General features: G+C 47.8%; 1 protein-coding gene across 3 annotated transcripts in view; it reads right to left on the bottom strand.

The window, feature by feature from the left end:
- Zhx2 (zinc fingers and homeoboxes 2) overlaps positions 1-16,482 on the bottom strand; it is a 157,491-nt gene that overhangs the window by 2,777 nt on the left and 138,232 nt on the right. For all 3 annotated transcript variants that reach the window (XM_052747833.1, XM_052747834.1, XM_052747835.1), the window contains exon 3: positions 12,914-15,634. In XM_052747833.1, coding sequence (XP_052603793.1) covers positions 12,918-15,431 — 2,514 coding nt within the window. In that variant the 5' untranslated portion in view covers positions 15,432-15,634 and the 3' untranslated portion in view covers positions 12,914-12,917. The remainder of the gene's footprint in view (positions 1-12,913; positions 15,635-16,482) is intronic.

Raw genomic sequence — 16,482 nt, 5'->3', positions numbered from 1 at the left:
TCATTTGTCCCTTGGCATATTCTAGTGTCAGGCCCCTGATCAGAGGTCCTGGCACACTGGGCGTGGCCCTGCTCCCATGTCCCAGTGTGACAGTTCTAAGCCACCGTGGTTACTCCGCTCCTTACCTTCCCTAGCTGCCCTGGGAACAAGGCCCAGTCTTCATCATGCCTCAGGCCCTGCAGGAATACGTTCTGACTTAGCTGGGGGATATTTTCTCTGGCCTTTCTCCTCCATGGCACCTGTTCATAGTGCTTCCGGTCCCTGGCCCTGTCACCCACATGGAGTTATCTCTCAATGACGTAGCCAAGACACCGTCTAGCACGGCTGTCACACACTGCCTTCACTTGTGTAGTTCACTGTTTTGTTAGTATGAGGTAGTACCAATGGCCATCGATGGTACCCACGGTGTTCCTTGCTGGCCCTCGCCACCATCTCCCTGTAGTGTCTGGCCCACATGGGATACTCAACAGGCGCTGGTTAGTGAGTGGAAACGGGGAGTGGGTGCAGAGCTGTTAACCGTGGTGGCTGCTGGAAAGGGGAGGGATGAAGTTCGCCTTTGAGTGTTGGTTGCTTTCTTTACACCCTATCACTGTGCTTTGTCAGTGTGGCCCCTTGCTAACTCCCTAGGGAGTCTTATCACTCGGTCAGATAACACGCAGGCCCAGTGGGTCACCTCACCCTAGAGCTTTGGAGGAAGCTGCAAGGCCACTAGGCACATTTTCTTACGGCCTTCATTGAAAAGGCTTTACCTCTAGGATGTCCAACCTCAACAGAAGCACCTTCTAGGGACAGGAAACCTTCCCACCCCCTACATCTGCTTTGAAGACAATTCGCCATGTTGAAAATACTAATTCTGGCAAAAATCTGCTTCCCTAGTACTCTTCATGTTGGTGAAACATGGAAAAAAAAAAACAAAGAGAACCACACAACAGCTTTCTGTTCTGTTTTTTAATTTTCCCATTAGGATTTTCTCTTGGGCACCTGAGGACTTGGGAGAGAGCAACTCTGCACTACATGAGAGAGATGGTGAATATCTTCCCAAAACATATTGTCTTATTCTCTCTGACTTCCTCTCCCATATAACCCTACTTCGTTACGTCAGATAACTGGGTGACACTGTGAGGTTGAAGATAAAGTTCCTTGTTCTCTGTGGTTTCTGCTTTGCAAATGTCCATTTATGGCCCGTCTTTTTCATCGTTATCCAAGGAGGGGCTGAGGAGCTGCTGGAAGAGGGGATGAAAGCTTTCCTGCATCTGGCTCTGTTTCCTCTGAAAGTCCTCTCCATCACTAGGTCCAGCTTCCTCTGAACAGCGCTGAGTTCTACATGAATGCTCTGGGAGGTCCCTGCGGCAGTCCTCATCTGTGGTGGTTTGAATGAAAATGGTCTGCTTAAGCCCATAGGGAGTGGCACTACTAGGAGGTGTGGCCTTGTTGGAGTGGGTGTGGCCTCATTGAGGGCAGTGGGGCTTTGAGTTTTCAGAAACTCAAGCCAGGCCCAGTGACTCACTTGCTCCTCCTATTGCCTGCCAATCCAGATGCAGAACTCTCAGTTACCTCTCCAGCACCATGTCTGCCTTCATACCTCTATGCTTCCCACCACGATGATAGTGAACTAGACCTCTGAACTGTAAGCTAACCCCCAATTAAAATGTTTTCCCTTATAAGAGTTTCCGTGGTCATGGTGTCTCTTCACAGCAATAGAAACCCTAACTAAGACAGAAGTTGGTCTGGGGTGTTGCTGTGATTGGCTGGCCATGTTTTTATTTGGAGGAATGTGGACTTTGGGACTCTGGGTTAGGAAAACAGTCGAACACTTTAAGTGCAGCTTAATGGGCCATTCTAGTAGGAACAAGAAAGACAGTGGTGCTGAGGGTGATTTGAACTGTGGGGGCCTGGCTCAAGAGGTTTCAGGGGGAGAATATTAACATGTGGCCTAGAGACTGTTCTTGTGATATTTTGGCAAAGAACATGGTTGCTTTCTGCCCTTGTTCCAAAAATCTGCCCGGGGCTAAGTTGAAGAGTTATGGATTAACTCTTTTGGCAGAGGACATTTCAAAACAACCCAGCATTGACTGTGCTGCTTGGTTATTAGTGGGCAGTATTCTGCAGATCTATAATGAAAAGAAGTAAGCTGAGCAAGACAAATTACAAAATACACAGTTTGAGGAGAAAAGGACCACCAGGAAAAAGTTTAAAGAAAAGCCAGATGCTAAATGGAATAAAGGGAGTGGGGGGGCCTCAGGGCAAGACCCCACCAACTAAGCTTCTAATTTGTGAAAAGGAATTAAAGAACAAGTTAGGTCCAGGTGTGGTGGTATATGCCTTTAATCCCAGTACTCAGGAACAGAGGCAAGCAAATCTCTGAGTTCAAGGTCAGCCTGGTCTACAGAGTGAGTTCCAGCACATCCCAGCTTAGGCAGTGAAAGAAAACAGCAAGAAAGGAAGCTGGTGAAGGTTTCATTAAACAAGGGGGTCATATTCCAGCTCCAGCAAGCAGCAGAACTTGGCAGCTTTGGCCACGTGGTTCTGGCTTTAGAGTCAAGGATAGTAGAAAGGGGTTGTGGAACCTCCCTCTGCAGCTAAGGAAAACTGCTGTGAGACCAGGCACCTGGCAGAGGTATCCCTGAGTGGAGGCCTAGAGAGGCCATTGTGTGAAGCTGTGACACTGAAGCCTGGATTGCCTTGGAGAACCCAAGATGTTAGAGATGCCAGAGCAGTAGGATACCTGTTGAGGAGAGCTGCTAACTGGGAGTGGAACCAGCCCAAGAGAGAGAAATGTGTTGCAGTCAACAAAGCTGAAAGGAGCTGGAGATCTGAAGAGCACTTTGACATCAGACAGTGAGGTGCAGAGTTTGGAGTCTGCCCAGATGGTTTTTGGACTCACTTTGGTCCAGTGTTTCCTCACTTTCTTCCTTTTGGAACAGTAAGGTATAGCCTGTGCCACGATATGTTGGAAGTACGTGATCTGCCTTTTCATTTTGATTTCCAGGGCATTACAGTTAAGAGATTTCTGTGAGTCTCAGAAGAGACTTTGGACCTAGGGCTTTTAAACAACTTTGAGACTGTTATAGACTATGGAGATTTTGAAGTTAGACTGAATGCATTTTTGAATTATGATATGGCTACAAGCCTATGGGGGCCAGAGAGTGGAATGTGGTGGTTTGAATGAAAATGGCCCCCTTAGGCTCATAGGGAGTGGCACTATTAGCAGGTATGGTCTTGATGGAGGAAGTGTGTCACTGGGGGCAGGCTTTGAGGTTTTAGAAGCTCAAGCCCGACCCAGTGACTCACTTGCTCTTCCTGCTGCCTGCCAATCCAGATGCAGAACTCTCAGCTCCTTCTCCAACACCATGTCTGCCTGTGTGCCTCCTTGCTTCCTACCATACTGATAATGGACTGAACCTCTGAACTGTAAGCCAGCCCCAATTAAATGTTTTCCTTTATAAGAGTTGCTATGGTCATAGTGTCTCTTCACAGTAATAGAAACCCTAATTAAGCATCATCTAACCCAGTGGCAACCCCATGTCAATGCATTTGTTAAGGCAAGATGCTTTCACAGGAGGAGAGAGGGGACATACAGTCACTGTGCTCTTATCTGAGGCTGAGAGTTACATCTCTTAGACTCCAAAAGACCAACATCTTAGGGCCATGCAGCTATGTATGGTGGGACTCTGCTTCACCAATGAGGTAAATTCAACACACCCAAGGTTCATAAAGTGGAAAGTGTGTCAGATTTGTAGTGGGGCATGTTAAAATGCCTGTCGCACAGATGTGCCACACATCCTGATTCCAGCAGCATGGGGCCCTGGAAATTTTTCATATCACTAGGCTAAGCAAGTGTACTGCTTATTCATGGAGGGCTGGTTCTCTGCTAACCATTTGACCCCGGTCTCTGGGACTGTTGGGAAGAAGCCTGCTTTCAGTTTAACTGCAGTTCCTTTGTAGGTAGTGGTTAGGTTTTGGATGGAGTGGGTTCAAGAGAATGCAGAGATAGAGTCCTGGGGAATAAGGGAATATTAGAAGAGTGTTTTTTTTTTCTTTTACACTTTGTTCTTTTTCATTTTATGTACATTGGTGTGAAAGTGTCAGATTCCCTGGAACTGTGGTTACTGACAGTTGTGAGCTGCCATGTGGGTGCTGGGGATTGAACCGGGGTCCTCTGGAAGAGCAACCGGTACTCTTAACCACTGAGCCATCTCTCCAGCTCTCTAGAAGAGTGTTTAATAGCTGTGGACAGGCAAACAGAAAGGCAACAGTCTTATTTGGAATGGAAGGCATGATCTGACTTGAGGTAGAATTGAGAGAGAGAGAGAGAACTTGAGCTGACAGGAAAAGTATCATTCCGAGTTGACTCCAGACAGACCTGGGTCCACTTTGGCTCAGCTGGCCGAAGCTCTCCATCTTTGTGATGGTTTGAGGAGCTTCTGGGGGAGGAGAACTTGCTGAGACCTACAGACTGGGTAAATCCCACACCTAGACTGATGGGGAGCTCAAGCACAGTTGCCGTCTGAGGGCCAAGGGGCTCCTTCTTCTCCCTACAATTGGTAGGCAGTGTCCAGTGGAGTTCAAGAGTATCTACTTACAGTGGAATCCTATCTCAGTCCTACCAGGGGAACTTAAAAAAAAAACACTTTATTTTTGTTTTATGTGCATTGGTGTTTTGCCTGCATGCATGTCTATGTGAGGGTGCCAGATCTTGGAGTTACAGTTGTGAGCTGTCATGTAGGTTCTTGGAATTGAACCCAAACTACTGGAAGAGCAGCCAGTGCCCTTAACTGCTGAGCCATCTCTCCAGCCCCAATCAGGGAGACTTTCTCTGTGTAACAACCCTAGTTGTCCTGGAACTAACTCTGTAGACCAGGCTGGCCTTGAACTCACAGAGATCCACCTGCCTCTGCCTCCTGAGTGCTGGGATTAGAGGCGTGCACCACTGCTGCCTGTCTGGGGAGACTCTTAAATTGGTGTTCCAGCTTTCTTTCTGTTGCTGTGATGAAACTCCCTTAGGCTCCCCTTAGGCTTATTTTAGCTTGCTAGTCTGTGATGAACCATACTAGTCCATCACTGAGGGAAGTCAAGGCAGAGGCTCAAGGCAGGAACTTGAAAGCAGGTCCCCTTGTTGTTCTATACAGCATTGCCTCTGACCAAGGAACTCACTTCACAGCCAAGGAAGTACAAGCAGGAATCATGGAGAATTGTGGCTTCTGGTTCCTAGGCTGGCTTATAGTCAGTCAGCTTTCTAGTACACTTGGGATCACTTACTGAGGGATGCGCCGCCATCGTGGGCTGGGTCCTCCTATGGCAATTATCAATCAAGACATGCCAATTTGATCTACACCATTACCCAATTCAGGTTCTCAGCTGGATGACTGACAATGGGCTGTGTCAAGTGGACAGTTAAAGCTAACGAGGAGAGGACAGGGGTTCCACATCTAGGTTTGGGTTTGAATCCCAGCTTCACTACTTTCTACCTGGATGACCTTGGGTAAGTCATCTTTCTTGTGTCTTTTCTATGGGCCGTCCATGAAGAAACTGATGCTGATTACAGAGTTACTGTGAGGATGAGTGGGCACAGGTGGGTGCTTGAGCAGTTCCTGGCATGGTACACACTCAGCAAATGTGAGCCCATGTTGCTGCCCTAGGCCTCTCTCACACACTCCTTTTGTTACACAGTGAATGAACGGCATGAGCTTGCACAAGCAGAGCCCAACGGAAAACATCAGTTTGGAAAGGCAGGAAGTAATCAGCCAAGTTCACTATACGGAGAGGCAGGAAAAGGTACACAGGCATCTCTAACGGAACAGGTGCCGATCTTAGTGTCAGCACCTAGGGGCTCTCATTTATTATCTCATTTAATTCCAACAACAACAGACAGCTCTTTAAGCGTTCCGCGGCGAACTGTATGTGTATATTGTAGCCCCGCGTTTGCAGACAAGATTGTTAAATAGGCAAGCAAGCAGTTAAGCCCTAATCTAATAGGACTGGGTAAGCAGAGAAAAAGATGCTGGGGTGTGAACACATAGCGCAGAGTCCACGTGAGGATGGAGTGAGAAGATGGCCTTCTGTAAACCAAGGAATACTACTAGCAATGTTGTTTTGTAAGGCTGTGGAAGCTCTGCTAGGTAGAGCTTTGTTGGAGAGGGGAGCAGCTGGGTCTGGGTCTTGATGTTTTATGTCACGGTCCCATTCCAGTCTCTCTTGGCTTCCTGACTGCTCATGCAAGTGACCAGCTGGCGTCTTGCGTCTGCCACCATGCCTTTCCCACCGTGATAAGATGCATCTCCTTGAACTGTAAGCAAGAAGGAGCCCTGTCTCCCTTAAACTGCTTCGAATTAGGTATTTGGTTACAACAAGAAAGGTAACTGTTACAGTATGCAGCAGTGTTACATCTACAGTACAGAAGTTCTTCAGAAACAGCCAAGAAACAAACAAGCAACAAAAACAGCAACAAAAAATCCAGCTCTCCACACCCCCCCAACTAAAACCTCAAACAAAGAAAAAAGCTAAACATAGAAGTACCATCTGATCTGGCTGTATAGCCAAAGGACCCAAAGGGAGTACATACTAGAGATGTCTGCATAGCCACGCTTACTGCAGCAAGATTGACAAGAGCCAAGACACGCAATTAATCTAGATGCCCGTCAAAAGACAAACAGGCAGAATCCAGTAGGGTGTATACAACACAAAAGAAGGGTGTTTCATCATAAAGGAGAACGGGGTCTCGTCACAGATGGGTCTGGAGCTCACTGTGTTAAGAGAAATAAGCCAGACACAGAAAGACAAACATCACATATTTTCTCTTGTATGTAGAAACAAGAGAAAACAGAACAAAACAGTGCAACACTAGACTTGGAGGCAGAAGCGTGACTGTTAGGGAATAAAGAAGGAGGCCTGGGGAAAAGGGAGAGACTGAGGACGGACATAACCAAAGTACATACAGAGATGCCATGAAGAAACCATAAACGTGTACAGATAACACATTTTAATAATTATAATGAAAACAAGATAGTGAGAGAGATCATATCTCACACACACACACACACACACACACACACACACACACACACACACACACTCCATGCTTCCTGTCTCTGAACTGTTTTGGTATTCTACCAGCAAGAAGAACATCACCAGATGGTCATTCAACCATGGACCTCTGAAAGCGTAGCCAAAATCAACCCCCTTTTCTCTCAAAGCCATCTGGCCTGTGTTACTAGCAATAGCAAATGGAGTGAGAAAACCATGACGGAGCATCTCCTCCAACTCGGCCCCGGGAACTCAGAGACTGATGAGGTGGGGTCCCTGACTTCAAAGATCTGGTGGGGAAGAGAGGCATGCAAACTAATGATTACAGTATATTCATTCATTCACTCATTCATTCATTCATTCATTCATTCATTCATTCATTCATTCATCTTCTATCTATAGACAGCTAATCTGAACAGTGTATGAGGGGTGTACATATTCTGGACTTAAGCTGTAGTCAGCATGCAACAATTAATCAGCCTTAAATATTTTAAGCAAGCTGAGCCATGGCAATTTTTTTTTTTTGACATTTCACAAATTTCACACCTTCCCTGAGCCATCACTAATCATCAGAAGTTGGAAACTGTCAGAAATCTGGAGGCCGTGAAGATAGTGGCTGGAGATCGTGAGCCAAATTTAGACACTTAGCTGAGTGAATGCTGGTGAGTTACTTCAGGTTTCTGCATTTCCTTTGTTTGAACGAGAAGAAGGCTTGCACATGTGGGTGGGTGGTGAGGTTTTTTATTATTTATTTATTATTTATTTTTTAATCCAAAAAAGCCACCTTTCTCCCTCTGGGCTCCTCAATTTCTGTGTGTATAACTCGTATAAAACAGTCCAGATGGTGGGGGCTGGAGACATGGCTGTGTGATTAAGAGTACATAATGTTCTTGCAGAGGACCCAAGTTTGGTTCCCAGAATCCAAGATGGGAAGCTCTTAATTGCCTGTAACTCCAGCTCCAATAGATCCTACGCCCTCTTCTGGCCACCTTGGGTACTGCACTCATGTGCACAGCCCTCCCCCTCTGCATACACATAATTTAAAAAAAAAGTCTTTAAAAGGCACAGTCCAGATGGATTTCTGGTTTATGTATATATCTTACCTTTTTAGGCTGACATCCAGAGAGGGGCTGTATGTTGGCTTTTTTGGCAAAGTCACGCACACATGCACAGTGCTTGGCATGAAGGGGGTTCTCTGAGGCTCTTGCTGAGCAATGTGCTACGGTTTGAATTCTGAAAGAGTTCCCACAGACTTGTGGTCTGAGTGCTTAGTCCCCGTCTTAGGGCACTATTTCAAAGGCTTTGGAGTTTTTGAGAGGCGGGAAATGGCTGGCAGTAGTAGGCCACTTAGGGGCAGGCCTCTGAAGAATATATCTGCTCTGGTTCTGGGCAGTTTTTCTCTGCTTCCTGGTCCACACTGTAAGGAAGCCACTTCTGGGGATGGAGGTGGCCCTGTTCCCATGCTTTTCCTGCCACAATGAACTAAGATTTTTTGAAAGCTGTGAACCAATAATGCATTTCCCATTCGTAAGTTGTTAATTGTCCTAGGCTATGGCAGTGGTACCACCATTGAAGAGGATATTGGCCTCAGTGAGTAGACACTGGGCTGGCAGATGAAAGGTGGTTCCAAGCTTACCAGCTTTTGTGCTCTATAAGGTGGAAGGAAAGCTGTGCCTGCCTCATTAGATGGTGGTGAGGTTCAAAGGATTTAATAGATATGTTTCAGAGAATGCCAAGCAGACAGTATATGACAATAAATGGAAGCTCATCATCATCATCATCATCACCATCATCATCATCATCATCATCACCATCATCACCACCACCACCACCATCATCATCACCACCACCATCATCATCATCATCATGATCATCATCAGCAGCAGCTGCAGCAATAAGACAGGTCATTTGACCGCACATCCAGGCATATGCTTGACAATGTCTTGCCTAAGTAGATTGACTAAGTTTTAGGAAAAAAAAAGTTTCTTTTTCAACCTCTCACTAAGCAATGGCTATCAGCGAGATCAATCAAAATTATTCTAATCAAGAGAGCATCACTTCAGGGCTGGGAAAGATTGCTAATCTTTACGCCTAACCTTAAGGCTGTGGTGAACAGGGTGTGGGGCATTCACGGTCATGAGCCTTGCAGAAGTTAATGCTCAGGGCTTTACTGGTAGAGATACTCAGTCCTATAAGGGAAAATCTGATCCTTGAGCCCTTGGCGCTTCTTGCTTCAGGGATCTCTGCCTTTCTACCATCTTGTGTGTCAGATAGTACCTTCACGAGGTTAAAACCATGAATTATTTTGGGATTACGATATATGTTCCCATTGCACATAGCTGCAATTTCATTCATTCATATATATGTATGTATGTATGTATGTATGTATGTATGTATGTATGTATATGAGGTTGACATTGGGTTTCATTAATCATTCTTCACCTTAGTTTTCGAAATAGATCTCCTGATGAATCTGGAGCTTGCCAATTCGGCTGAACTGGTTGACCAGTAAGTTCTGAGCTCCTCCTGTCTCTGCCTCTCCAGTGTTGGGATTGCAGCTATGTACTACTACTGTGCTCAGCTTTTTACAGGGGCGGTCAACAGTTGTTTTAATCAACCGAGCCGTTTCCTCAGTCCCAATACATGTGTTAGGCATACCCATGGATGCCAAGAGATCCACAATTTAGGGAGATTTTTCTGCTCTCTAAGTTGGAAGACTTGTTTGATGGGTGCTTCTGGTTAGGACTTGGGCCAGGTTTCAGATGCTGTTGCCTGTGTGGCCTGCAGGTCCATCCTCTATAACATGGCCCCCTGAACCATCAGGAGGCTATTGTGAATAGGTGGTAGCACTAGGTACTGAAAAGCTCCAGTATCTTGTTCAGGAATATTCTGAAAGCTCACATTTACCGTCATCATAAAATGGGTATACAGGTACTTCCTACATCTCTGAGTGGTCTGGTGTTAATTTAACAGTCCACTTCCAACTCCCGGGCCATTCTCCACATCCTTAGATGGAAGGTGGAGGTCAGTGAAGAAAGAGTGGGAGGAGGGTGACCAAGAGCAATGGGACCTTTCAGATGGCAGCAGTAAGAGTAGGGGCTTTAGAATCCAGCTGAGCTGACAGATGGAGGAATGTGGGTGAGTTCCCTGCTGTCCGAGGCTCACTTTCTGGATCATAAGAATATAGAGAGTTGCCTCTGCCAGAGAACTAGGTAAGACACGGGCATCCTGAGCAGCGGCTAGGCTGCTGCTCCTCGGGAAACCTTCACCCATCTTTCCTTCCCCTTCCCCCAAACTTCTCCTGGTGATCTTAGCATCCCCCATCTCTGTTTTCTTCAGGCCTCAGGGAATCAGGCAGTCATGCACCTACTCAGATGGTGTATACCTTCAGGGAAGGGATGCCAACAGGTGGCCACGTCTCTCTGGGGGACAGCTCCCCTGGGCTACCTCTCACTCAGCTGTGGGCATGAGGAAACACCATCTGAGCCCACACTGGGGTACTGTGTCCTCACGTCCAATTCAGCCAACACAGCTGGTTCAGAATAGCTTCAGCCTCTTAGAGAAAACAGTTAGGTTTGCTTTCAGCTTGCTTCTTTTAATCATTAACAGAACCCAAACCACTTTCTGTCCATGCCAATCCTCTTCCGGTCCTCACATGTACCATCTCTGGACCTTGGCCCATGCTGCCCTTTCTGCTTGAACAACTCCTTTCTTTGTCTGATTTCTTGGCTCTCCTAAAAGCTACCCCAGAGTCAATATCCCTTCTTCCCTTAACCCCCTGTGATGCCTAGTCTGGGTATGCCTCCAATGAGGACCCACATCTCACATGTCATACTGGCTAGTAATGGGAAGTGCAGTCTCTGTCCTCAGCCCAGCTGAGCTCTGTTGGGAATGGGAACTGCACCGTCTGTCTCCCTCCACTGTCTTTTGGTATTGACTATGGCAACCAGTAGGATACAGGATGCTCAACGTATTGTTGAGTGGAACTGAATCTATTGTCGGCTCTAGGGTGGGAAGAAATAGAAAACATGTAAATTCATACCATGGATCAAGATCAAGAAGAGAAGCTCCAGGCAAGCTAGAGCATTCATGAGGACAAAAAAACCAAGACAAAACCAAATCACTGTTTCAACAGGGGAGGCATAGCTAAATGGCAGGGCTTCCTAAGAAGGTGGCCAGAGAGCGGGAAGACACAAGGTAGCCAGAGAGAGGTGGCCCGTTGATACTCCTGTGGATCTCAGGACTCTCGCCTATCACCAGCACCTCCTCTTTGGGCCATATCCTTTCCCGGACTCACAGGAAGTTCCTCAAGAAGATGTGTTGGTACTCTGGGGTTGACTACTCATTAAACTGTTGCCGCAGCTGGCTAGAGAAAGGCTTCCAGAGGGCTTTGCGGCTTTGCCAGGCACCTCATTTTACCATGCAATAAACGAGTTACTAACGAGCAGCCTGGCTGGCCCAAGTCGTCTACGTTCATCAGCGTGGAAGTGCGGAATCTGTAGGGTTTCCCTCTTGACCATACGAAGAGTCTTCCCTTTGTTTCAAAGGGTATCTTGGGAGGCCCCTTCTGTGGCTTTTGCAGTGATCTCTAGAGCAGCTCACCTGGCCAAACCATGGGCCTTGCAGGCTTAGGTTTCAAGCTGCGCCCCCCCACCACCTCCTCTGCGCCGCACACACAGCCAAATCAGCTGCTGCAGTCGGGTTTTGACTTGCGCTGACCTCTTGGGAAGCACGCACGCACCAAGGGCTTCAAGGCCTGTCCCATTATGTGGATGACATGGCCATTAGTAACCATGGTAACCTCCCTTCCCCGGCTTTTGTGGCTCCACAGGTCTAAATCTGCACAGGTCTTGTCCAGATTTGAAGGGGTTATGGGGACTTAAGCAGAAAGCACCTTCCCTGAGCCACCCAAGGCAAGAAAAGGAGTATTTCCAGTCTTCCAGGTGCAAAGAAACAACCTTCAATCTCCAATTCAGTAAACTTGAAATAAAACAAAAAAAGAACGAAGGAGAAGATAGAATACGCTCCCTTCCTTCTTTTTTCTTTTTTCCCCCAACTGTGACCATAATACACACAGAGGGTGTGTTGGTCTAACCGTTTGAAACGACTCAAGTATGAACAGGCCTGAAGGCTGGTGTCCAAACAGGTCCAGGCAGCGGGGCATCCCCTCTGAGAACAGCCTTACAAATAAAGGCACAGGACTATCAGGCCCTGTTTATTTCATCCCCTTGTCAAAGAACCTTGAAAAAGGACTTACTTGCCACACAAAAGAAACTGACAAGTGTGTGTGAGGTAGTGCATAGGCAAATGAGCTCCACTGAACCATTCCATTATGTATATGTATTTCAAACATACTGTACGTGATAAATATACATGATAAACACAGGTTGAACATTCTTAATCTGAAATTCTAAACTACTAAATGCTTCAAAATCTGAAACTTTCCAATGCCAGCATGATGGGCGGAGGAAATACCACACCATGAAATGATGTTTCAAGCATATATAAAATTATGAAAAATATTGCATTGGAGTTACCTTTGGTCTCTGTGTATAACGCCAACGTGAAACATAAATATTTTCAGATTCAGATTAGGGTCCCAGCCCACAGCACCCTACATTTTGTGTGCAAATGTTCCAAATTCTGGGGAAAAAAAATCTGAAATCTGAAATGCTCTAGTTTCTGATAAGAAATATTTGAATATACCATGCCCATGACATATCTGGTTGATCTGGATGATTTGTGTCAACATATATGGACAATTAACACATTAATGGAAAAAGGTATATTGTCAGAGTCAGCATCTTGGAACCCTCCATCTGTATTAACGTGCCAATAAAAAACGGAAATCTGCATTTCCCCATCCTCTGGAGTCAACAGGCAAGATTACCTGTCTAGGCGTGGCCGGCCTCGGCAGGGGCGCTGTCCGAGTCGGAGTCTGCCCGGTCCGCTGTGCCTTCTGCTACTCTCTGACTCCAGCTCCCCCACTTCTCAGAGATGGCATCCTCCTCTCCCACCGTCACTTCCACAAAGTCCACGATGCCTGACTCCTCGTTGTCCTCACTGCCCTGGCCATCTCGGCTGCTGCCCTCTGACCTGTCCGAGGCGGCCTCTGAGGGCTTGCCTGCCAAACAGTCCTTGGCTTGCTCGACACCCGTTTTCACCCTGGGGACCAGCTTGTCGGAGACCTCCTCACAGAGCGCTCTGGGCTCCTTGGCGTACTGCTGAGCCACCTCGCTTCCATTCTTTGGGCTCTCAGCAACTTGTTTCGCCGCTTTTCTTGAGATGACATCACGGCCGTGGTCATCTGACAGGTGATGCTGTTGGTACTGCTCCAGCCAACTCAAGGTTCCAGTTTTTAGTAAGCATCTGTTCTCCTTGAACCAGCGCACAATCTCAGTTCGGACCAGCCCCGTCTTGGCCGCTAACTGGTCGTACTCCTGAGGCGTGGGCCACTGGGTTCTCGCGAAAGTGCTCCTGAGCAGGTGAATCTGTTCTTGATTTTGTATCATTGCTGATGAAGGGCTGGGCAGAGAACCAGCTAACTGTGCCCCGGAGAGCTGGTCCAGTCGAGATAGAGCACCATTGGGGGCCACCACATCTGATCCTTTTTTGCTGGACCCCATGGAATCCAAGACGGCCTGCTCCATGCTGTCGCGAAGCTTGCGCCTCTCTGAGAACCAGGAGTCGATTTCCCTCCTGCTCAGCTTGGTCTCCACCCTCAACCGCTCCACTTCCGCCTGGGTGGGGAAAGAGCTTTTCAGAAAGCTGTCTTCCAGGGTTTTCAACTGTCCCTGGCTTTTCTCTTTGAACTTCTGGGGGGCAAAGTCTGGGTACACGTGATAGGTACGACCGTGTCGGGTGCCTGCAATGGCCATCTGGTCTTTGGCAAGGGATTCGCTGGTGATATGGACAATGCCCCTCTGACACCGGTAGCGATGGTCACTGAACCACTTCTTGATTTCGCTCCTGGCGAGGCCTGTCACCTCAATGAGGCGGTAGACCTCAGCATCGTCAGGGAACTGGCTCTGTAAAAAGCTTGCCTTGAGGTGCGCAATCTGCAACTTGGTCTTCTTGCGATCGCTAGCTGGGGTGAGGGGGGTGTTGGCCACCTTGGGTGGAGGCTCTGGCACCTGGGCGATGTGTGGACGCTTCGGCTCAGGGGTAGCTTGAGGAGTCACCAGAGGTCTCTTCTGGCCATGGTTGGTCACCCCAGCCACCGCAAGTGTGATGGGGGAGCAAGAGACGGTCGTCGACCCACTCGTCACTTGAGTCAGCACCAGGCTGGGCTGGCCGAGGATCTGGCATGGCAGGGCTGTCTGGAGGATGGGCTGTGACATTTTTGTGGGGGCCAGCTGAGCAGGAAGCACAGTGATAGTCGGGGGTACTGACTGAATGGTACCATTAAACATCTTCTTTCGGGCCTCCTCCACCTCTTCCGGGGACCAGCTGATGCCGTGTTTTAAGCGCTGGGTGGCAAACCAGATTCTGATATGCTCCTCTGGGTGTTTAGAGGCAGCTGTTAGCCAAGAGAGCTCAGCCTGGGTCGGGTAAGGGAACTTGTTGAAGGAGTTGATCATGGTGGCATTTGTGTCCAGGGCAGAGTTGTATTTGGTAGTATTCAGGGGGACGGGGACCTTAGGGACAAGGTTGATATTTGGTGGCAGCTGTACAGAAGGCATGACATGTCCCAGTGAATCTTGAAGGAGCTCCACACTTCCAAGTCTGGACAGGATCTCAGCTGTATCCGTCACCAGGCGGGCAGTCCCTTCCATGTGGTTTTCCGGGGCAGCCTCGTCAGGCTTCTTGGGCACTTTCTTGGCATCTGCCTTCGATTTTCCTGTCTTCATCATGGGGATTTTACCCATCGAGACCCCGGGGTCATTGTCACCACTTCCAGGACCACCGGCCGTGATGGACACAACGTGGTTGGTGGTTTCGATGGACTGTTCCAGGACAGTTTGATTATTACGCTTGATCAATTTCAGCTTGAAGTTGGTCTCCCCCGGATGGAACTTGGCGTTGTGGTCGGATAAGGAGTCATACTTTTTGGTTGTGAAGTTACATTCGGCACACACGTAGAGGGGGTTGAGAATCACGTTGGGGTGCTGCATGTCGACGTGTTCTGTGAACTCGTTCAGATTCTGTGTGGAATAAGGGCAATATTTGCACTCATAACCACCCTGGAGTTTTTTGGACTGGTTTTCCCCCATAGATTTCATCTCTACCACTTCATTTTCTTTGGACGAGTTTTCAGGTTCTGCTGCCCAGCTGTCCTTGGCCACATCAGACGGTGGCATGCCCATTCCTTTGTCTTTGGCCCTGTCTGCCTCCTCCAGCACATCCTGTTCGACTACTTGTGATGTCCGGACCATGCACGGAGTCGTAGATTTCCGCTTGCTTGCCATTGCTGCCTGGCCTGTGGGTAATGACTTCTTTTCGGAGTGGGTGGGGCCAGGACAGTGAAATTCTTGGCTTTTGGCTTTAATTCCCTCTCAAATGCCTTTGGCTTGCCTTGAACACCGAAGTCTTCTGTTGGCGTTTTCAGAACAGTTTCAGCACAGAAAATCGTAACTGTACCAATCTCCGGGCACACCGGGCAGCTTCATGTCTGTGGGACAAGCACAAAGCTGGAGTCAGTGACTCCTCACAATGCAAAAGAAACCAGCATTTTTTTTTTTTTCTTTTTCGGGCTTGTTCCCATGACCCACCCCAACTGGCGCCAAATCAAACACACATGTAAGCACTGATGGCGGGTGGGTGAGGATTGGAAACATGAAAGCCGATGTGCTCTTCTTTTCTCCGGGAAGAAAGAGGAACAACACTAAGCAAACAAGGTTGGGGTCTCCGTGTTCAGAGACACTGTTACAGAAAGAGAACAAAGACACCAGGATCTTCAGAAGTGCAGAGTGGGGGGCGCGGGGCAAGCAAGGTGTTACAAGTTGCTTTTTATTTGGGGAACATCAGAAGCAAGACGCCTGACTAGGGCCTGTAAATGGGTTTCCATGGCGTTAGAAAGTGGATAAGAAAGCCCGGTGTGGTGGCACATGCTTGTAGTCCACACACTCAGGAGGCTGAGGCACTGAGCTCAAAGGTTTGAGTTCAAGGCTAGCCTGGGCTATATAGTAAGATTCTGTTTCCAAAAAACAACCCCCCCCAAAAAAAAAACCAAAACCAAAACCTAAACAAAAACAGGGACATACCACTTCGTATCATAAAAACATAAGCGTAGGGAAAGAAGTATAAAGGATTGTAATGTAAGCCACCAATCCAAACACTGTCCTTTGCTTGTTTCTCTTAAGCAGTACCCCATTTCCGTTTCAAGTGGCAGCATGACATTACATTACAGGGATGTGACACTTGTTTTGTATGTATGTTTGTGACAGGGTCTCTCATATAGTCCAGCCTGGCCTTGCCCTCCCTATGTAGCCTAGGATGGCCTTGAAGTCTTGGTTCTCT

This window comes from Peromyscus californicus, unplaced genomic scaffold (assembly GCF_007827085.1).
Source record: "Peromyscus californicus insignis strain IS unplaced genomic scaffold, ASM782708v3 Scaffold_20__1_contigs__length_68692818, whole genome shotgun sequence".
NCBI lineage: Eukaryota > Metazoa > Chordata > Mammalia > Rodentia > Cricetidae > Peromyscus > Peromyscus californicus.
This window is presented reverse-complemented; position numbering and strand designations above follow the sequence as displayed.